The sequence below is a fragment of the Cotesia typhae genome, unplaced genomic scaffold (assembly GCF_013202065.1).
Source record: "Cotesia typhae breed Kobodo isofemale line unplaced genomic scaffold, CoteBio_Ctyphae scaffold_152, whole genome shotgun sequence".
In the NCBI taxonomy this organism is placed as follows: Eukaryota; Metazoa; Arthropoda; class Insecta; order Hymenoptera; family Braconidae; genus Cotesia; species Cotesia typhae.
Genome location: NW_027423776.1, coordinates 3,803,303 through 3,827,412, shown reverse-complemented (window position 1 = coordinate 3,827,412; position 24,110 = coordinate 3,803,303). Strand labels below are relative to the sequence as shown.

At 28.5% G+C, this 24,110-nt stretch overlaps 2 protein-coding genes across 4 annotated transcripts in view; both read right to left on the bottom strand.

The window, feature by feature from the left end:
- Positions 1-24,110, bottom strand: part of Ret (protein kinase receptor Ret oncogene) — a 67,313-nt gene that overhangs the window by 8,880 nt on the left and 34,323 nt on the right. For 2 of the 3 annotated variants that reach the window (XM_074255619.1, XM_074255621.1), the window contains 11 exons: positions 23,963-24,081; positions 23,653-23,788; positions 22,934-23,187; positions 19,848-20,022; positions 19,668-19,765; positions 16,930-17,201; positions 16,655-16,846; positions 14,959-15,131; positions 14,454-14,681; positions 4,207-4,309; positions 3,569-3,737 (listed from right to left, as the gene is read on the bottom strand). In XM_074255619.1, coding sequence (XP_074111720.1) covers positions 3,569-3,737; positions 4,207-4,309; positions 14,454-14,681; positions 14,959-15,131; positions 16,655-16,846; positions 16,930-17,201; positions 19,668-19,765; positions 19,848-20,022; positions 22,934-23,187; positions 23,653-23,788; positions 23,963-24,081 — 1,919 coding nt within the window. The remainder of the gene's footprint in view (positions 1-3,568; positions 3,738-4,206; positions 4,310-14,453; positions 14,682-14,958; positions 15,132-16,654; positions 16,847-16,929; positions 17,202-19,667; positions 19,766-19,847; positions 20,023-22,933; positions 23,188-23,652; positions 23,789-23,962; positions 24,082-24,110) is intronic. The other variant, XM_074255620.1, reaches the window with a different exon arrangement.
- On the bottom strand, positions 5,747-10,501 carry LOC141535625 (uncharacterized). Its single transcript, XM_074255626.1, has 5 exons — positions 10,203-10,501; positions 8,097-8,525; positions 7,761-7,996; positions 7,500-7,674; positions 5,747-6,158 (listed from the first exon to the last, which is right to left on the bottom strand). Exons 1-5 carry the CDS (start codon positions 10,279-10,281, stop codon positions 5,974-5,976), a joined length of 1,104 nt encoding a protein of 367 aa, XP_074111727.1. The 5' UTR covers positions 10,282-10,501; the 3' UTR covers positions 5,747-5,973.

Here is a 24,110-nt window from a genome sequence, read left to right as displayed (position 1 = left end):
TGTTTCCCTCACTCTCTAAACACATAAACATACTCGATGTTTGCTCCAAGGGGTGGAATAATTTACCCACTGGTACTGGTATTATTTATTTCAAGTAAACTAACTTATAATGACAACGATCTTTCAATATATTTCACGAAGTTTTATTCAGAAAGATTCGCTTTGCCTTGTGCCTTGTATCCAGTAAATTGTCTTACTTGCGATAGTGAGCTTCGTTTTACAAAATACGTGTGTTACGGCAAAAGTTAAACTATAACAAGATCGATTGTACAAATCTAGACTGGAGGTCGGCATCAATTCAGTGAACTGAATCAAATGATAGCTCAAGTGTGATACCTCGTTTTCTCTCGCCTGTTTTTATGATACATGTCTCCGCTTCCTAACGCTGCTTTTCATTTCCGTTTCCAGGAAATCGGAAAAACCCGCAATGGAGTTTAAGAAATTTATTGCATTCAGTACATAATGGTCAATCTTTTTTTTTTTTTTTTTTTTTTTATTTACAATGCAATTTAATTGTTAAATGTAATAAAATAAAACATTTTTTCATGGTAAGATTTAGTACTAAAAGTAAATTTTTAAAAAATGCAAGACCAAATTAAGATGCTTGTTTAACTTTTTTGAAAATAAATTCTTTAGCTGCTAGCGAAAACGAGGTGTTAAAAATTAACTCAATTTGATCCTAAGTGGTGTTGAATTGAATGAATATAGGTGTAAATGGTGCAATTCCTCGGCGTTAAAAAACTGGTGTTCAATCGGTATAAAAATGGAGTAAATGCAATTTAATCCAACTCTATTTGGTCAATAAATATCAAAATTTTTGCAAAAGATAAAATGAAATTTTTTTATTATTTGTTATTTTTTCTTTTAAGATTTATCACAAAAATAAATAATCGTCTGAAAACTATAGGATATGCTTTAATAGAAAATTAAACTAAAAAGTAGATAATTATTTAATTATTTTCAACAAATTTTAAATAAGAATACAGTGGTTAACAAAAAAAAAAAAAAAACTAAGAAAGTTTGGAAAATCCAAATGAGCATGCCTTAAGCGCTCATAATATACATAAATATGTTAAAAACTACATTCATAATTCTTTTCTTATATTTATATTTAAATTTTCAAGACTTGAAATTCATTTAAATTTTATAACATATACTCAATGCGATTCGAGCGCTCTACCGCTTCCGATGGGTGCATTAAAAAAAAAAAAAAAAATTTTAGGCGAGAGTAGAGCATACCTGCGCGCTCTGCGCTTAAGGCATGCAAAAAATGTAATAATAAAATGAAAGAAAAAAAAATTTTTTTTTTGTTCGTTCATTTCTTTTTTCTGAAGTAATGGCGTACTTTTTTTTCTCTCATTTTTCTGATTTTAGACAGTAATAAAAATGCGTGAATGATAGTTTTCACGCTTAAGGCCTGCAATTTTATGTTCGATTTAATGATAATAAAAAACATGCAATTATTTTTTTTTTTCTAATATTTCTAATAATTTTTTAATAATAATAGCGAACAAAGTTTTATATTTTCTTTGATTTTATTTTATATGATGAAATTAAATCAATAACGGAATATGACGATTATTTCGTGTGTTCGATTTTTTTGTTTTTTGAATTTTCCCGCGAGCAGTATTATCCCCTCTGTAGATCGAGCTGAAGGAAAATTTTAACCGATGATAAAACAGTTAGTTATTATACCATCATTTACGTATAGTTGGGCTTGTTTATAGTTATTGCAATCCTGTCTTATGAAAAACAATATAAATGGCTGCCGAAATCACAGAAAAGTAACAGAACTGACAATCGAAAAAAATTAATTGTATCAAAACGGAATTATTTTGACTCGCAATTTTAACAAGGGTTCTGACAAACATCCTCAGGAATAAAATTAAAAAAAAATTTAATCATAAAAGTGATTTTTGACAAAGTTGTAGTGTTATCAAGCCCAGTGCTCCCGTGAATACCAAGCACATATTCATTTAATTCATCAAAAAAAGGAGTTTTTTCTGAGAACTCTTAGTTAATCGATAAGAAAATTTTTTTAACATGTTCGGGAGTTATTATTATTTATTTCAATATGCTTTTTATCCATAATTTTTTTCGTTAAAATTATGAAAATCACGTTTTACTCAAAATCACGATTTTTAGGCGAGAGTAGAGCATACCTGCGCGCTTCGCGCTTAAGGCATGCAAAATCATTTTATTGTAAAAAAGTGTGTAGTGCTTATTTTTAACAAGATCGATTAATAAAATATTTTCTACAGTTGACATCAAGGATTTAACGCACCGAAAATAAAGTACCAGTGACAGTATTAACTTAACACTGCTTTTGGATATAAAATTTAACACCTACACCGCCTGAATTTACACCGGTTATTTTGCACAACATGATGCGAAGCATCAGAGAGAGTGCTTTACGATTGAAAAATTTTTTTCGCCTCATTTTGGCAACTATTTTTATGATTATAGCCTTGCTAGTTCACGGAATCATGATATTTTGCATATTGATGTCAAGATTATTTAATGGAGGTTAATTTTATTATTTTTGAAAATTGATTTTGTGCAATAGAAACGGAAAAAAACATCAAAATAGGTTAAAAAATTTTCTTGTCCGTCATGTATGAAACTCCGGAATTTGCGAAAAAATGCATTAATTGAGTTAAATTTTATTTTAAAAAATTCTTTGATAGAATTGTAGGTCACCAAATGCGAATGGCTAGGTAATTCAGTGTCGTTTATTTACAATTAATAAAATAAAACAAAAACCAGAAGACTGTATATCTATATATATATTGTGGACATTCATCCCACTAAAGACGCTTGCGTATTATCGTGCTATTTTAGCTGTTTTATATATTTTCTTTTCACATTCTTTATTTTTTTAATATTTTATAATAAAATGAGCATTGTGAGTCGTGCACTTTTGGAGTTTCCAAACTTTTTTTACAGTGTTATTAATAAAGTAGTAAAGATGAAAAAATTTTTAAAAACTACACCAAATTACATATTATAAAATATAACGTATTATAAAATATTGCAATAAAACAGAAGTAAGGATTTGCCTATTTTCAACGATAAAAATCGAAGAGTTGATACCGAAATTTTTTTTCTAACATGTTCAACTCTTCAGGGGATTATTGATAAAAAATGATTTAATAAAAAAAATTTGAGTTTCATGGAAATTATAGGATTTGAAAAATAATTAAATTGAAATTTTGACTTCATGAATTTATCAAAAATTTGATAAATTTGAAGGCAATACAGTCATTTTTCAACATTAACATATTATTTTTATGTTGCGTATCGAAGGAATCATCTAAAAAAAAGTGTCAGTACGTAAATTTTCCGAATTTCAATCATTTTGGGTAAATGCATTGAATAACATACACATAATAGTCACAATTCCACTTATTCGAAAAAATTCTGAAAAATGAAAAAATTGACGAGTCGAAAAATTTTTTACCTATAAAATAGATTTAATATTTGTCTTATAATTTATATTACTGAAAAATCAAACAGTTTTCACAATGTGAACAATTTATAGTTTCATTATTAAAAAATAAAAACTTACCGGCGATGATTTAGGAAGAAGCAAACTTCGATTAGTAGCAGCGAATGAATCTATACTTATAAGATGTCCATCACCTCGGTCTAAGTAGTCCAATGGAAGGATTCCAAGTCCGTTATTCATGTCATCTGAACGGTGCTTGCACTCTCGTCTTGAATTTTTTCCAATAGTTCTGAGAAGAATCAAAAAAATAAAAGAACGTTCAATCATTCTGTTGAACTTTTTTTCTCTTCGAAAATACTTGTGTTTCGGCCATTAATAGTTCAATCAGAAGTTTTTCTGAAAGATTTAACTATCGACCATAAATGAAAAAAAGCTTTTATCTCTTAACCACAGAAGTGGTCAGAAAGGATCGATTACAGAACTTTTAGATCCATGATATTAATTTATTACCAATAAATATTTTTTTAATAAAAGTAAATTTATTTTTTAATATTTTATTTATTATCATGGAAAGTATTATAAAAAATGTATTTAAAAAAATTTTATTATTTCTTAAAAATCAAGTTATTGAGAAAAACAGACAGAGATCAATTATTAACAGGTTTTCCTGATAATACACTGTTACAGTTTCGAGAAAGCAAAAGTAAATGAAGTTAATCGATAGAGCAAAAATAAATGTTTTGATAAATTGGTCTTACCTATATCTCCACATAACAAAAGCTCCAACAACCAAGAGAACAAAGAAACTAGCTCCAGCAGCACCAATTAAACAACCCGGGCCACAAACATTTGTCGAAGCTACTGAAAATTAATATTTATTTTATGCTTAATAAATCATACAAAATTTTTTTTTAATTACTTTAATAGTTTATTACTATTACGTAATAGTTAACTTGATTGAATAACTGTCTTATAGTAAGGTGGTTTATTATTTGTTTGAATCGATAATGAGATATTCTTAGTATTATTTATGATTATGTAATCAATTTTCTCTGTCTTAGAGTGAAATGAAAGGAATTATCAATTTAATATAAATAATCAAGAATTTGCTGTTTTTAATTATGATTTACTTTTGTTAGTTCTGTAAAAGAATATTGCTATTTGAGATTGTTGGAATATACGTCATTATTTTATTGCCAGAGTTCAAAATTAATCCATGGTATCGAATACTATTTCGAGGAATGAATGTTTATATGGTGATAGATGTTTATGTGATATAAGATATTTTCTATATGTTTATAGAAATAAGTTAGTTATAAGTCTTATTATTATTATTATTTTGCTATTAAATGCTCAGGGGGGTTATCCTCGGAGTCCGATTCTCCGAGGGCCCAGCCTGAGCTCCATCCGTTACTGCTGGACCACTCCGCACAACAAGGCGGTTAGTGATCACAGCAGGCCAAAGTCATTTCCCTTAAGAGACGGAGAGAACCAAGTAAAACAGCCTTCTGCATCCTAACTGCCAAGAACTCAGCTTTTGATGAGCAAGCTGGAACTTTGGCAAGTGAGGATACAAAAGACTGTTTCATTCCTCCTAGGACGCCAACAATCAGGACGACAAGCTTGACACGGTAACCTGGGTAAAGTTTGCCAATTTCAAACAGGAGATCCTGATATATTTGTCTTTTGTGCTCTTCTTTGGCTGAGATGTTGTATTCAGCCGGGGCCGAGAACTCAATGACATAAATGTCACGAGTGGCCTTGTCGAAGAGCACAATATCAGGTTTGTTGTGATCTATCCGCCGGGTTGTTGCAAATGGCATGTTCCAATAAATTTTGCAACTGTCATTCTCAACAATCTGGGGAATATCTCCTGGCAAATATTATTATTATTATTATTATTATATGATTTTGAGACTAGTACTTAGTCTGAAATAATTATTGTATTTTATAACGACCGATGAAGTTATTAAAAAAATCAATGACTATTTTTTTCAAAGTTAATATTTTTGATTAACAATAACTTACTACGTTAATAGATAAAATCGATAGTGTAAAAATATCAGCTTCTAAGTAATAATTTAGAGCTTTAATATCCAATAACGTCAAACTGTGCTTTCTATAATACTCTATTAATTTAAAGTTGAAAAACGATTCTCTGAAGAATTTAATTTCACGAAGAGTTGCCGCGAGTGTTTTTCGAATGAGTTCAACTTTTGTTTTGTAAAAAAAAAAAAAGAGATAAAATAATGGAATATTTTGGAAAAAACATAACATTAAAATATGAATAAATGCATAAAATTTTAAGTGATTATATAATTTTTTTTTTAAATAATAACAAAAATTTTTTCTTTACAAGAATAATCTGAAAGATAAATTAACTACTGTATGATTGAATATAACAAAAATATAGTCTCAAGTTTACGAGATATGTTTATAAGATATGAATTATCGTATTAACAACACGTCAGATAAAATATACAATAACTAATAACTAATTTATATAGTAAATATACAGAACAACTCTAAAGTGATTGACGTCTTTTTGCTCGATGATTATTCCAATCTTTGGCATTTGAAAGAGCAGCTCTAAAGGCGCTAGCGAAATATTTCTGATAGGTTTCATTCTGATTTTTCTCTGGTTTTCTTCTTTTACTTTCAGACTGCAAGGTTTTCTCACTGGATTGTAATTGATTTGAGTGAAAGTAATCTGTAAACATAAATAAACAAATATTATTTTTAAAAAACCGATAGTTTAACCTTGAAAATAATTTGTATCTATAATCTATAATCTAATATAATTTATACAAAGTAAAATCCCTCTATATTTGACTCGTTCGTCCAGGACCTTCTTCTATATTTGACTCTTCCTGACATCCCTACTATTGCAACACTTACGTCTCTTATGCGCAGGTCTGCGCGATCAACTGCGTAGTGTACAAAAATAGTATGTAAACAACCATCTCAACCTAACCTTAAAATTCACATAGAATTATATCATGTTGAATTTTTTTAAATTAATGTTAAAAAATGTCAACTAATGTAGTTAGTTAGTTAGATTATAATTTATTCGTTACATTGAATTAAAGAAAAGGATTTTATTCATTTTTAACATCTATGAATGGAAATTTTGGATCCAAGTACAAGTATGTTTTTATTTTTATTTAATAAAAGAAATATGTATTTTATTCTGGAGTTTTTCTTTATTGGTAATATTAATAAAATCGATCTAGAGTGAATTTCAATCTGAAAAGAATTGAATCAAATAAAAATTATCCGCTCCGCCTTCACTCCACTAAGTTTTTACGTTGTAAATTTAAATATTCCCGTCACTAACATTTAAATATGCCTGCCACTAAGGTTTTCTTTCATTGGTCGGAAAAAAACTCGTAGTGGGAGATAGGATCGTCTAATATAGAGAGAATTTGGTCAAACATAGAGGGAGGTCTAATTTAGAGGGGTCAAATATAGAAGGGATTCCACTGGTAATCTGTCATCACCAACTCCAATCAACTTGCCGTTGAGGTGGTAGATATCCCTTGGTCTCCAGGTGGTAATAAGGGAGTTTGGTCGCGGTTGGTGGAAGTGGGTGGTTGTGGGTAGCAAACATGTGAAAACTTGTATTTCTGTCCTTTTCTAACTCATCTAGACCGAAATTCAGTAATTTTTCATCAATGTAATCATAACAATTAAGAGATTAATTTTGTGTAACTTCAAAACTAAAAAATAAATTTAAAACAAAAAATGGTTAGAACAAAAAATGACGTAACATGTAATATGTCTATGGATAATATAATGTGTAAGTAAGTATGTAAATGAAACATCAATTTTTCTTTTACTTAGCTGTTTCTTACAATTATTTCAATTTGTTAATTAGTTTACTGCATTAGATATTCTCTGTATATAATATATACCGTATATTTAAGGGCCGAATACGTCTCTCAAAATTTTAAATAGATATCTATATAATATCTAGGCAATGTATTTTAACCCGAGCAACGCCAGGTTTTGCTGCTAGTTTATTTATAAAATAAAGTTTTTTTTTTCTTACCATACAAACAATCGTAGTATTTAGTTTTGGACACAACAGTTCTATCCGGCTTAGGTCTCATCATTGTAAATTGTATAACTACATCACGTACCATCGTTTTTTTAAATACTGCGCCAATTTTTCGAGACATAGTTGAACATGCATCTGGTTTTACAATTACATCAATGAAACTTATCTAAATAAATGTAATAAATATTAATAAAACTTATCTGATCAACTCACGAGATAACAGAAAAAAAAATTTTTTTTTTGATAACTTACAAATTTTGTTCTAAACTGTTCTTTTTCAATCAAAAACTTGTCAAATTGATGGAAAGTTTCTATTTTATTGATTGGTAAATATATATTATACTCGCTGAACCAGTTACAATAAAGATCATCCTCGCCATCTCGAGTAGGTTCAATAGACTGGTTATGGTACCCATTCATTAACTTTTTCAGAGTTTTTTCTTGAGTTTTTTTTATGTTTTTTAATTCTTCAAGAATTTTTTTTTCAACTGTAGAAAAATAATAATTTAGAAATCAAATAAATTCATTAATCATTTTTGGATATTAATGTTTTAATAAAAAAAAAAGTAAGTTGCAGAAAAAACTTACACTCATTTGGGGATGATTGTAAAACAGGTTGCGTTACATCTAATAGTGCCGATGCATTATGGCAAGAAGCTTGTCCGTTTCGTCTTAGAATATCAAGAAGTTTCATCAAATTTTCAGTAGTAACTCCAGTGTCGGATGCCCAACTACGAATATTACGAAATACGTCATATTCTTCGATGAGAAGTGTCTCATCGTCATAAATGTGAATACCTTCATCGAGACTATTGATGGTTTCATGTTTGATATTATTATTATAATTATTATTATTAATATCATTATTGTTAGTGTCATCACATAAGTCATCTATAATTTTGTTGAAATGTTCTTGTTTCACTTTAGCCGCCATTTCTTGATAATAAAAGGTCCTTTCAGATTCTTCATCTTGTTCGAGTTTTATACGTTTTATATTTGGAGAACTATGCCAAATACCTAAATGAAATATATTTATAGTAATTAATCAAATATTACAGACAAGTTAATTATAAAAAAAAAAAAAAAAAAAAACGCCATTCAAATTCAAATTCACCTTAAAAACAGGATTCGTAATATGTAAAAAGTAATTTAACGATAAAAGCCAAACATTACTTTATTTTGTATTTTCTGAACTACACACAAAAAACAAATTTCTTGCACCAAGAAAGTTTTGACGAAAACAAAAGTTATTTTGGAGCAAGAAGAAATTTTCTTAGCTCAATAAATTTATCTTGTCTCAAGAGACTTTGACTTCATTCAAGAAATTTTCAATCTTCCTTTGAAAAATGGGACCACTCGGTGGCCAGTTGCATAAATATAAACTTTTATTTATATTATTAATTCGTTGATCTAACAACAAATTGTTAATTACTTATTTTTTTTTTTTTTTTTTTTCCATTAGTTTTATTTCATACAAAAATAAGGTACCGAGCTTTACAGCCATGCAACTACGCGTCGTTTTAACTTGACATTTTTTTATTTATTCGATAATAGTCAATCGTCCTTTTTAAGAGCTTTAAAAACATTGAAAGACGTTTAACCGAGACATATTATCTATCAGTCTCGATATTTTCTTGAGCCAAGAAAATTTACACTCCAGTCAAGAATTTTTTTTTCAGTGTACGAAATGAATTAAAAAAATATAAAAATTCGATGAAAAATAGCTGAAATTGAAGATAATTATGTACATTTTGCCATAACTTCAATAGATTTTGCAGTTGCATGATTTTTTCGAATTTTAAAAATCACGGAATGAATTTAGAAAGTCTTTAAAATTAGCTAAATAATTAAATTATGAAAAAAACAAAATTCAACAGAATTTTTTTTTCGTTTTCATGCTCTTTCATTGTAACTGTGTTTATTCCCTAATTTTTTTTTTAATTTTTAAGGTGTTACAAGACCGCTCAATAATTTTCTAGGTAAACAGAGAAACATTAAGAATTTTTATTTTTTTATAATTAAAAATTAAATTTGATAACACAATATATCGGATATTTTTATTAGAGCATAATGACAATTAATATGCACGAAAAAAAAACAGATTTTTTAGTTGTCTAAAACAATAGTTCTCCAAGACTTTTGAAGTTAAGTGATTCTTGAGAAACAAAGTTTTTGATTGATTAATTTAATTTTTAAAATCTAAATAATATGTGAATGATTGTTAAGAGAGAAAAAAAATTTTTTTTTTAGTTTTTGATTCAGAAGCTTATAGAATAAATAAGGAAATGCATTCTTGGTGGTTATTTTTCTATTGTATTGTATGAAGGTATGATAAACTGTTTAATGTTTATGAAAGTGCCCCCAAATGAATTTTTTCTAATACGCTTCTTAATTGAATTTTCAACAGCGAACTCTAAAATAAACTTACGTCAACACAAAATCAACATTTACAAAGTATTCGAGCTCTTAAATTTTCATTATGAATTTTAAATTCATTAATTATTTTTAATTAAAATTAATCTAAATTTTAGAACAAGTTATTTTAGAACTTTTCATGCCAATTGAAGGTTTTATTCATAGTGACTTATCATACAGATTAGACCAGAAAAAGTAATTATGAAATACTATTTTAATTAATAATAAAATAAATCTATTTATCACTTACTTTACTAGAAACATTTCAAAAATACTTACTGCCATTAGATGATCTTTCCTCATTATCTGTGTGATCATAACATCTTTTTCGTGAACTTTCTTCTACACTTTGATTCATGTTTCACTTTTATATAAAACTATAGATTATAGATTATTGCTGTTAATAAACTGATTCACAAAAAATGGTTTTATAAAAAAACAATAAAAGTTAGAAGACGATTATTGATCGCATCGTTTTCAATCCACAAGAAAAAAGTTTAACAAACAAATATTTGAAGTTACCAGAGAGAGTTTGCCCCGATAATAAAAATATGACACGAACTATTCAGTAAATTACTAACAACTAAAAGCTTAATAACTATACTCATTTTCTGTACTATATAGCTCCGCAAATAAATCGGGCTACGGTATTTTGTTTACCGAATATTTGTACAGAAAGGCCGTTATTTGCTTTGAGAAATAAAATTTAAAGTACTGAGCGGTTGGAATTCAATAAAATGCTTACGAGTAATAGCGTTCTTTAGTGTTTATTTAGATAGCAACCTTGGAAATATTAAGAAAAAGTAAGTAACATATTAACACTACGAAAAAATCACTTTCTTCATTTTGTTTATGAATGTACAGCAAATTTTTCTTTCTTTACTAGCTGATTAAATATTCTTACAATTTTTTTTAAACTTGAGAAAAAATTTGTTTTTTTTTTTAATCGAAGTCTTTAAAGCTTGCTCTTAGTAATTTTGTGAAAATGATTCTGGAATATTTTAAACAATTAATTTTTTTTAATTAATTGTTGTTGTTAGAGTAACAGTTAGTTGAAAAAAATAAATTTCCGGTAAGATACATTTGACGTTTTTTAATATCTCCAGCATTTTATTTAGAATTTTAGTTTATGGAAGAATTTTGTTGATGAATTCTCATTAGGTTCTTTTTCAAAAATGAGTTCTAGATTTTTTCAAACAAATTCATTACGATTACATTGCAATTCTTCATAATAAATTGTGGGAACTTTTAAATTTAACATCGAATCATTTACATCTCATCGAGAATCGGGAATTTAAACATTTTTTAAAATTATATATTACTTAAAAAAAAAAAAAAAAAAAAAAAAAAATTTAAATGATTGTTTTTTTAACCAAAAATCAACCAAATGATAAATTGTTTTTTGATATTAAAAACTTTTCGAAAAAGAAAAAACAACAAAATAATTAGGAAGCTATCTTTGATCAACATTTTAGGATAATTATATATGGACAAAACTTATATCTATATATATATAAGAGATTCCTATCTATATAGTCACTCATCACGATATCTCGGGAACCATCAGACCTAGAAACTTGAAATTTGGTAGGAATATTCCTTTCGCCGAGTAGAGGTCAGCTAAGAACGGATTTTACGGAATTCCACCCACAAGGGGGGTTGCGGGGGCGTTAACAATGAAAAATTCCCGTTTTTAAACTATAGCTCCTATCGACACCAAATTTGGTAGGAATCTTCTGTAGGAGATGTAGAAATAATCTATGAATGAATTTCACGATATTCCCCCATGGGGGCTGCGGGGGTGACTTTGAACAATGAAAATTTTTAATTTTCAAGCTAAAGGTCCTATCGACTCTAAATTTGGTAGAAATCTTCTGTAAATGATGTAAAAATAATTTATGAACGAATTTTACGATATCTCACCCCCACAGGGGGTTGCGGGGTGGTGGCTGTTAACAATGAAAATTTTTAATTTTCAAGCTATAACTCCCATCGACTTCAAATTTAGTAGGGATATTACTTTTACCATGTAGAGGTCAGCTAAGAACAAATTTTCAGAAATTCCATCCCCAAAGGAACTTGCGGGAGCGTTAACAATGAAAAATATAGGAGCTGTTCTATAGGTAGATTGACTCATCACGATATCTCTGGAACTAAAAGAACTAGAGACTTGAAATTTCGTAGGAATATTACTTTTACCATGTAGAGGTCAGCTAAGAACGAATTTTAAGAAATTTCTCCCCCAAAGGGGTTTGCGGGGCGTTAAGAATGAAAAATTCCCGTTTTTAAACTATTAATCCTATCGACTCCAAATTTGGTAGGAATCTTTTGTAAGAGATGTTGAAATTATCTATGAACAAATTTCACGATATCTCACCCCATAAAGGGTTGCGGGGATGGCTATTAACAATGAAAATTTTTAATTTTCAAGCTATAACTCCCATCGTTCTCAAATTTGGTAGGAATCTTCTATAAGTGATTTGAAAATGATGTAAGAGCGAATTTTATAACAACCTACTCTCAAAATGGATTGCAGGGGTGGGTGTTAACAATTAAGATTTTTAATTTCCAAGCTATAGCTTCTACAGGTTTTAAATGTGGTAAGAATCTTTTGTATGTGATGTAGGAATGCTATAAGAGCGGATTTTATGATAGCCTACTTATAATATGGATTGCGGGGTAGGTGTTAACAATTAAGATTTTTAATATTCGAGCTTTAGCTCCTGCAAACCTTGAATTTGAAAATACTTTTGATCTACCCACCTCCTCCTACACATCTACCTCATAATTCTTACGCATTTAACATGTCGCGATATCAATTGTTGCCCAGAAATTATCCTTGAGGCAATAATTTTTTCTATTGACTCAAGAAAATTTATTTGTTTAAAATGGTGTTCTCGGTTAAAAATATTTTAATAATTTCAAGGTTACATATTTTTCAGCGTATTAATAACAAAATAAATTCACATATGATGTTAAATTCAGCTAGAAATAGCTTTTCTCGAATTCTGACTTCAAAAGGGATTACGCGTGCGTTAACAATGAAAATCTCTTATTTTTAAACAATAGTTTTTATGGCCTCAAACTTTTGTTGGAACTTTTTGTTTACAATGTAGAAATCATTTCAAATAGGATCGTACGAAATTCCTCCCCTACATAGGAGTGCGGGAGTGATGTTTGTCAAAAATTCACATTGTTCCTATAGATATAAAATTTAATAGAATCTCAGGAGAAACAAAAATCACAGGGATGGCCTCCAAGGACAACCAATTAAAATTTTTTTCTTTCTTAATAATTATATTTTCTTACAACAATCGTCTCTTTAGCAGCGGATAAAAAGTCATCATTATAAGGTTTCTAAAATTTTACTTCATATGTAACTATTGAGTCAACGGACTAAGAGATTAACATACATTTTATTTTTATTGATCATTAATCGATGAATTGTTGTTATTACGGAGAAAATTTTAATTAACAACAAAAATCGCTGGACTTTGATCTAGGCAGATTTTAACTTCACTTATGAGACCTACAATATAACTTTAACTGAAATTTCCAATGCTCATTTAAAATTTTTTTCGTTGTATGAATTGTTATTCATTTTTTCAAGAAAGCCACGGGAATGTTATATTAATTGCACATGGAAAGTTACAATACATATTAGCTAGAAGGATCACGTGGATAAAAGGTAAATGTTACTCCGATGGAATTTGGAATCTCTAAGTCAATATAACATTCCAATCAAATTTCAAATTTAAATCTATAAATACAATTCTGTAAACGCCCAGCAGAGCGGGCGGGTAACAGCTAGTAATTTTATATAACCATTTATATATAATTTTTATATGACTATAAAAAATTTATTTTCCCAAGATTTTTAAAAAAAATTTTTTTTTTGGCGATCACTATTTTTCCTTAGACTACCTACTTGGATATTCTCTGGAATATTCTTGAAAGTTTTAAATTATAATTTTTTATTTTCAAATCAAAAAAAAAATTTTTTTCTTTTTTACTTACACAGTGAAAAAAAAAATTTACTTGAATCAAGAAAAAATTCCTAAACTAGGAAAATGATTTTGATGAGTTTCGATTCTTGAATTAAGTAAAGTTTACTCAAACCAAAAAAAATTTCTCAGACTAATTTTTCTACTCAAATCAAAACGATGAAGTTCTTCAAAATTATTAACTTGATTCAAGTAAATATTTTTTCTGTGCAAGCTTAAAATTATTCATGAAATTCATTTGAAAAGAAATATGTGAAAATTTAGTATTGTTTATCTTCAAGTGATACTTATAAATTTTTCTACAATCAAAAAGTTTAACAGCGCGTAAAAAAGACTCCAGCGATTAACTCTCTTATCATTATTCTTTATCATTTGCCTGAAAAGACTCAAATAAATCGATTCACCCAAAAAGCCATAAAAAAATAATAACAAAGAAAGAGATTCGTTCAGTTGCAGCTCCCTTTAACGAGCTTTAACAAATCGATTCATTTTTTTCTTGGACTTGGACGTTTACGACTCTACTAACCTTTATGAGCGTCTGATATAGCTGTCTCTTTTTGACGCTCCTTTTTTATCCTAGCTACTTCTTTATTAGCACTTCCATAAGCTCCAGTCGCTCCAGAACCATCGTTGTCCGTTTTGCGGAAATGTACTGGTCCACATGTACACTGCATCATATCATTGCATGAACACGTACCGAGACCGCTTTTTATGCCTCTGCCACCTCGATTCATCTCAGCAAAGTGCACCTCCGCTGAAATAAAGTAAATATACTCCTTGACATTTAACACTATTAAGCAGATGCCTTCTCCACTAAAGTTCTAGAAATTCTTACTATTGATACCGATAAATTTAAAAACATTCTTTTCTTTTAGAGTAAAAGCAAAAGGATGAACATTAAATTGCCAAATTGAATAGCAATAGAAATAAAATTGCCTTCGAAATAGATTTCTGATAAGAAAAAAGAAATATGATTTTTTTTTATCGATAAAGATATAAAAAACCAAGAAACAATTGCATAAGAAAATTACATTCAATGGTACAGTCTTGCGGACATATCCGAGGATCTAGATGTTCCAATTCATCGCAAATGTTGTCCGGGCAATGAACTAAATCTGCTGTACATGTTTCATATCTTTCAGTCATTATTGCTGAATTAGCTGGATTGTTCCATCTCCAAATGCACTCACTTGTTGTGGAATTACTGTTGTAGAAATATAATTTAACTTTAATGCGGATGTTACATTATAGTTCATATTAAGTTCGGTAATTAAATTAGAAGATATATCCGTAAAAACAGTTGACTTAATTAAAAAGAAAGAAGCTTCGATCTAAAAAAATTTGATAATTTTGAATCAAGCTCTTGAAGCAAGAAATTTTACTTGATTAGAAACTTTTTTGCTTGGTTCAGGATTATAAAATTTTTCTTTTCTAATAAAAATTTTTTTAAATCTTGAGCAAGTCTGGCTCAAGACTCTAGGTCCAGTAACTACATCCAGATTTTGACAATTTTAATGCACCACACTTCGAAATTTTTTTGTGATAGGAAGGGTTCTCATTCTATGTAGCATGTAAATCGTACTCTTTGATCAGACTATAAATTAAATTTTAAATTAAAGTCGCTGAGGTGCTATTTTTCTATGTCAAAGTGAGAAAAAAAAGCTTTGCGCACTCATAGACTTTTATGTTTCCTTGTGCAAGAATATGTCAAGATTGTAAATTATGAATCTTGTCAAAGTTTTGCTGCAGACTTGACGAAAAGCCTTGACAAAATATTGCTAAACGTTTTGCTTCCAAAATTTCGTTTGTCTGAGACTAGTCTGGTTACAGAATTTTGATTAACTTTCATACTTAAGAATTGTCCAATTCTCGATAAAGAACTTAATCAAGTGTTCTAGGCAAAAAATATCTCCAATTTTAATTTTGACTACGATTAGTTTAATAACATTCTTCCTTTTTAATTAAGTCAATTTTTTTAGCAGTGTAAAAGAAGACAAATATGGTACTTAAATATACTCTAGATAAAAAATATATACAACGAAAATTTTTGATAAATTATTTATCCTGTGAAAATATGTTACTTTAACATTTTCTAAGAGCTTTTTCAAAAAATCAGCTCAATTGAAGAATTTTTAGGGGTCAGCTAAAATTTTGAAAAAATTTCAAAAAAATACAATAAAAAATTTTTTTGATAATCAACAAAAATGATGTGGGACCACAAAAAATTTTCTAAATCAAGCTAACTTTTAGCAAGGTTCTAATACTATATTTTATAGTATTAAAAGATGTAAAAAATTTTTCCGCGGCATTTTATGGTTTACATACACATATTTGAATCTACATAACTTTGTCAATATGATTATATATTTCTCATAAATTTGTTATATATTTTTTTAGTACCTGTTATTTAAATATGTATGTGATCAAATAGTAATGTAAAATAACAATAAACAGTAATAGAATAATAATTTGTTTACACAGATTTTACGTTTTTATTATCATTCAAAAATTTTTTAGATAACACATAAGAGTAAATAGATCGAATAAGCTGTGAAAATTTTAATAGAGTTAAAAGTTATAGCTTATAAGTCACTGATTACTATCAAAATTACTATATTTATCATATAATAAGTTCTGACATAATAATATAGTATTACTTTTATTTGTTTACCAAACAATATGCTTTGGCAATGAAACTAAAAGCATGCATTAGTTTATTTGTTCTACCTGAATGAACCACCACCAATTCCGCATTGTGACTCGCACGATTTTCGTGCCATGGCATTTGCACACGAATGCAGTGCTGTTGTTTGATTTGCACAGGTGTTGTTTACAAGTATAGTAGATGGATTCAGTATGTACAACGTCAATGAGGCTGTAAATAATTTGTGTCCCGGAGTACTCCATTGAATAGTTAAACTGCAACAGTCGTTGAATATGTTAGCATCAGAATCAGGGTTAGTTATTGATGAATGATTTTTATTGCTAATAATTTTACTTACGGAATTTTCGAAGGTGCTGTCTGCAGTAACGAAGTATTAGCGACATAAATGATACCACCGTTGGGAGTGACATTAAATATTTTTGAGTCTAAAATACTGAAGTTAAATTTTGTAGGCGGCTTAAAAGACGGTTGCGTGACTCGGAAAAATTGTAAAGAAAGTCGAGATATGGTAACACTGGTGGGAAAAGAAATGGGCTTTTTCGGGGGTGTAGCCGTTGTCGTTGAAGTCAGATGATGCTGTGGTCCGATGAAAGACAATGTAATATTTACCTAAAAGAGGAAAAATGAAAATTATGAAGAACAATGAAGTGCATTGTGATGGCAATATAATGTACCTGCGTTAAAAACAAAAAGAATTTTTGAATACATTATTATTTTAAAAGGTGCGTATAAATGTGTATGTATGTATGGCTAAAAGTCGTGAAGGAGGAATAACGTGACGAAAAGGGTGGATTATATTGCTGGCTCGTTGAACCCTTTTTCAGTTGGATCTGATATAAAGCTATCACGTTCTTTTTTTTACCTTCTTTTTTGTACGAATGTAATTACATGGGGCTATCTTTTAGTTCACGGCATGACATTAAATAAATGGTACTTGGTCACGATAATTTTTGACAAATTTTGATAAACAAAAATTGCAAAGTTGATTGAGGAAATAAGATTTACTTTGATATCAGAAGCCAAATGATAAATAGTTTAGTTTAGTATTTTTTTTTTTTTTTTTTTTTTAAGAGTAAATTAAAGTAGTTGTTGCATTAAGCGCAGAGTTAAGGAGTTTTTTAATTTTGCATACTTATTAACGATATTTAAATACGACTGTCTTTAAAATTTGAAACTGATTAAATTCACCAAATGGGAGACAATTGCAATTAAAATGATATTTTTGTACAGCTGGAATAGGATAAGAGTGAGAAAACCGAAAATTTTTGTGTTTTTGCATGAAATGGACAGTCAGTCAGATCTTTTTAAGAAACTAAAATTCTATAGAATGTTTTTTTTTTGTAATTACTCAAAAAAATTTGGATATTTCTGGTCACACAGTTTTTTTTATAGAAATTAATGATAAACTAGCGAAATAAACAAAAATGGCCATGAGTAAAAGTGAGTACGCGATGTTGTGAGTAAAAGTTATACCGTAGAACTACCTTAAAAGTATAATTAAAGTAACTTTTTTAATCATTTAATACTTCAAACTATGTGACAATAAGATCATTTTAGGCAAAAATTTAGATACTAAATTAATAAAATAAAGTATGTTTTGAAAACTAAAAATATTAAATTATCACGTCATCGTATTTATTTATTTTTGTTTATACTACAGTAAATAAACAAATATTGTAGTTGAAAAATTATTAGTACGGCTGTCAGTTAGTCCTTGCGTTTCTTGTCACATTTTAGAAAAATATACGCCATAAAGTGAAATAAATCTTTCCCTTAAGTTTACATTCACCCTTATGATAACGTAATCAAACTCGTAATCGTTTAAAAGATATTACTGAAAGTTTATGAAATTGCATGCTATTTTTTTTCCGATCTTAATAATTTTTTAAGCTGCGCCATGGTAATAATTACGTCGAGAATCATATTCGATATTGAACGTCGAAATGACTGTAGAAAGTAGAAAAAAAAAAAAGAAAAAATATATTTTTCTATAAAATGAACATGTGAGGCGTGCACTTCGGATTTTCCAAACTTTTTTTTTAAAACTAATAGTTTTTATTCTTTAGAACGGACTTGGAACTCTGTCAGGGATTAAGATTGAATGAATGGAATTGACTTTCGCAAAATTAAAAAATTTTTGAATCTCTAATTTATTTGTGTTGTTTTTAATAAAATATAGAAATTTCTTTTTTTAAATTATCAGTTTTTAGGAGGTAGAAATCATTAAAAGTATGGCTGAATATTTTCAGCTACATACATAAAAATAATTGCTTGTAAAAAAAATCGGATACTCCTGAAACATTTTTAAAATAAAAAAAAGAAAATCTGAATTTTAAATACATTTATAAGAGTACGTTTCTGTTGTTTAAAAAACTTAAAAAAAATTGTGTATCAAACTAAATAAAAATTCTACTTGTAAAGATAAAGACCCGTAATTTAAACTAAGCACTCTGTTTAGTAAATTTTACTCATCTTGATAATATAGAAATTAGTAATTAGTAGATGAAATGTGGCATATAACATCGGAATTTTAGATATATTAAGGACGTTAATCCTTAGACATACGGAAGTAATAAGTAAAGTCATTAAATTATCCTTCCTGTCGAGACAACACTTCCGCAAGCACTACACAATCCGTTATTCATACTTAGCACCTAATCGAAGCTATATTGTTGACAGCTAACATAGTAGATTATTCTTTGGGCGTGGTATTGATTTTAGAACGGGACGAGCTAATTCTAAATTGATACATTTTTTTTTCTTTTTGATTGTCGAGGATAGAATGGATACGTAGGTGTTTAAGCTGGATTGTTTGTGTGCATTCGCATCCGAGTTATTATTTCAACGAACACTGTATATTAAATCATTTTGTTTTCACTTCAGTCTTTCTCATTGTTTTCGAATAATTTTCACAGTTTGCATATTTTTAAGAGACTTAAATTGTATTATATTCTATCGCGTATTTACATATTAATGCATACAAAATATTTCTGCGAATCACGACTGTAAAACGGTTTCAATTTATTTTTCATAACTTATAGATAAAGTTTAAATGAATTAATTTTAAATACTCACTGATTTTTCTCCTTTTCTAGGTATCAACGATTCATCAGTCACTTGCAAAACTACTTTATAAGGCGACTTTGGAAGTAATGTTGTTCGCGAAAAAACTCCTGTGATAGAATAGAAGTAGTCGATTAATTTTAAAGTATATTTAACTATTAAATAGATAGATGAATTAATTATTTAACTGACTTGTGAAAATTGCAGTTGTCGGAGGTATTTCTGGATTCGTATAATCAACGGATATAGCATCGTATGTTATGTATAATGCATTATGAATATCCCCCAATATTTTAACGGTGTATGTGTTGCTTGCATTCGAATCAGCATCCTTTACCATTAAATCATTTTCATCTAATCTTGTATTCTGTAAAAACAAATTAATTGAAAAAACAGTAATTTTACACTGACAATTATTTATTTTTTTGAAAAGAAAATGTGTGTTGCTCTGATAACAACAAATAGTATTTTATTCAGAAGTATACATCAGCTGATTATCACAAAACTTACACAGTATAAAATTTTGCGTGATTGCATCAAAAAAATGTTGTGTTAAATATATAACACTTTTTTTGCATTGATTTAATAGAATAAGAGTTAAATTTACGTCTAAAAGTGTTCAATATTTAACACTAAATTTTTTGACGCAATGACGTAAAATTTTTACTATGCAGATTTACCACAGATGGAGTACCGAACTTAAACCAACCCTGGCGGATCTGAAATACCGTAGAATTACGGTATTGTACGATAAAAATACGGTCGATATACCGTATGGCCACCGTAGATTACAGTAGCATTCCACTTGCACAGTAGAAACCGTAAAACACCGTAACTTACAGTAAAGAACGGCGAAAATACGGTATAGAACGGTAAAATTACGGTAGAATATATATTTCTGAGCTTATCGCATTACCGTATTCCCATGGTAACCTACCGACAAATATACCCTATTTTAGCGATAAGTTATCATATAATAACGGTAAATTACTGTACAATCGCGGTACTTTGCTGTACAATCTTCGTAGTTTACGGTATCATACTGTACTGCGGTAAATCACTGTACGTACCGTGCTCTCACGTACCCTACCGTAAATTTGCCGTACATTACCGTATTTACATTCATGATGGCTGTTGAGATTAATAATAAATAAAATATATCAGAAAAAAGATAGTACAATGAAAAACAGCTGTAAAGATAGCATTGAGACAATCCAGCATTGGAGCAACTAATTAGCAAGAAATTTATCAGTAGCTAAGAATTTGCAGTAACTGAGAAAGCGACCTCAACAACTAAGTCAACAGCATCAATGTCATTAAGGTCACTTTGTCATGTGAAAATTTCAACATCTGCAACTGGTATATCACCAACAGTATCAATGTCAAACAGCTGGGAACCAATATATGACTTTGAACTCGAATTTGTAATTGCTGCAGAAAGTACTGCAATATGAAAATCGACGATTAGATCCAAACGTGTCAATAATCAGCTCAATAATGGATCGACGGATGCAAAGCGATAAAAAAGAGCATTTTTATTGATAAATGATGTTGAAAATGTTTTAAAGTTGTTTCCAGAATACTCAAACGTAAAATTTGAAAATTTTAAATTTGAGTTTCATTTTCACTATGATGATCAAGAAAATCAAAATAATAGTTAATAAAAATATTTTCTTAGTTCTTCAGTTACGGAATTCCGTTATATTTTGTGTTTTGGAATTTTTGTTTCACGGAATGTTGTTTGTGTTAATGTTTGGTAATTGAAATTTAAGTTAAAACACAAATTTGAAAAATTTCATTTGTGGATTAAAATGCTTTCTTTATCTATTATTTACTATAATTTAGACAATTATTATTATTTTAATTTATAATACATTTCAAACTTAAAGTTTTCATAATCTGTTGTAATCTTTCTTTCCAGTTGGTTCTTTTAATATTGAATTTTTGGTCCTGGCATGAAAAAATTAGTATACGCACTACGGAAGGAAAGTACTGATTGTTGCATGAACAATGACCGAGATACTGATTGTTAATGCTGGATTGTGTCAATACCAGCTTTACAGACGTCAATGAAAAAAGTAAGAATAGCATAAATTTGAACTCAATCTCGAATCCTACAAGATTCTATAGCCTTCAATAAATTAATTATAATTCGAATAGCGATAATATGATTTATTTTTCATTAAATATACTCTTCAGAAATGAAAAGGGCAGAAACAATATTTTTAAGGGAGTCGGGATGTTGTTGAAATAATTTAATTTCAATTTGTTTAATGAAATTTTACTTTTTAAGGGTCAAAGGGTTCATTCTGCCTTACGCTGTAATTTTTTATTTTTATAGTTAGCGAAATGTATTGATTTAGAACGCACTCATTCGACAACTCATTAAAAATCAGAACGTAACAAAAGCACAGTAGCAGAGAAAAATTCTACATTTAATACTTTCATGTTCATAATTTATATTAGTAATTGTTACAATTTATTGTAAAAAGATTAATCTTATGATTGCACTTCTTTATAATTTTTATCATTACCAAAAAAATGTAATCATTAATTTAAATGCAACTATAGTGGGAAATATTGTTTGTTTGAAAATCAATCGAAATTTTTCAGAAAAATGGTAATTTTTTAAAACAAAATTTTTTATGTTTAAAATCGTTATCGTTTGATGTAAATTATTTTTTTGCAAAAAATTTTCTTTCTTCATTTTATTTCACTATTAGACAATTTTATGTTTTGAACGAGCTTATACCTAATAAAAGATGTGCTCAGGTTTCGTATACTAGAGCAATTAAAAAGATTATCAATTTTATACAAGAGCAACTTTTTATGCAAATAACATTTTATCTATTTTCCTCAGTATTTATTAATAACTTTTTAATAAAATTTTATCTCCATACACGTTGGTTATCACCATGCTCATCCGTCAAATTAAAAGTATTGGAAACTCAGGGATTGAAAATGTAAAGAGTAAGAGAAAAGTTGAAGTAGTTGTAACAAAAAAAATAAATCATGAGCAAGAAGAGTTTAATCAAGATAAGCCACCATGAATTTCTCTCGCTTTATTTCTCTTTACTGAGGTTTTGTATTTTATATTATTTTATTTTGAATTCTTTTATATATTCTATTCATTTAATTTTTTTTTATTTTCCCTGTATTTAAGAATGCTGTAATTCAGAGTAGGGTTACGGTGTGGATTAAAATGCGGTGTGGATTTAAGAATGCTGTAATTCAGAGTAGGGTTACGGTGAATGATGAATAGGATTTATTTTATTTACCGCCGTAAAATCTTGTAGCGTTATCTCGACGCTGTTACTAATCTGCGCTATAGGTGGATTATCGTCCAAATCCAGGATGTCAATATCAAGGTTTGTTTCATGGGTATACTCTACTCCAGACTGCTCATTTCGTACAATACATTTAACTTGGACTTCCACATGAGCACCCGGGCCACCTGGATAATCAACAGTGTCTCTGTCCAATAGAGGTTTCGAATAAAAATTTTCATTTATAATCTGAAAATATTCTGTTCCTAAAAAAAAAAAAAAAAAAAAAAAAAAAATTTATTGAAATTTTAAAAAGTTACATGATATCGAAAATAACATACGGTTCTTGTTTATTGATACATGAATTTTTATTTAATCTAAAATCTGACACATTAATTGATATGATCAGTTTTAGCAGAGAGTAAAAATTGAGAAAGTATGAAATATTATTTTTTTATTCTCATAAATACCTTGAAATGTCTAGTTGTAATAATATTTTCACGGGTTATTTTTTGTACATCAAATAAATAAATAACTGACGTATTTATTCTATTTGCAAACAGTTGGATAAATTCATTAAAATAAAAATGCATCAACAGATCTTTTACTATCGTTGATTTATTTTTTATTTTTTTATCGTCCATGATATTTATTTAAAAATCAATAAATTTAGGGGTGTCTGTTACTTTTAACATCATGATTTATAATTCTAATAAAAACATTCTATTTACCGTTTAGTAGTTCATATTGAATCACATGATGAGTTGGACAAAGGGTTTTAAAAGCTGGTGAACTAAATTTACCAAGCATAGTCGCTTGTTGATTTTCATAAATTCGATACTTTGATACATTCCAAAAGCACATATCCTATTAAAATAAAAAATCACAAATTAACCTTTTTTTTAGCATTAAAAAATTTTTAATAGACTTTAAAAGTAGCGATTTTAGCTAGTTTTAAGAATAATTTTTGGTTAATTAAAAGTAACCTTGATGTTTAAAGACTTTAAATTCATATTTATAAGAAGACTAGAAAGTACTTACTTTTGTAAATTCTGTACAATTTAACTTTCCTCCGATTGCTTTGACGGGTAAGATTTTTATTTCCATTGTCGCCTTATCTTTTTCTTCTTGAGCTTGGATTACGATTGTCCTTGAACTATCTAATAATTGTGAAAAAAAAAAAAAAATT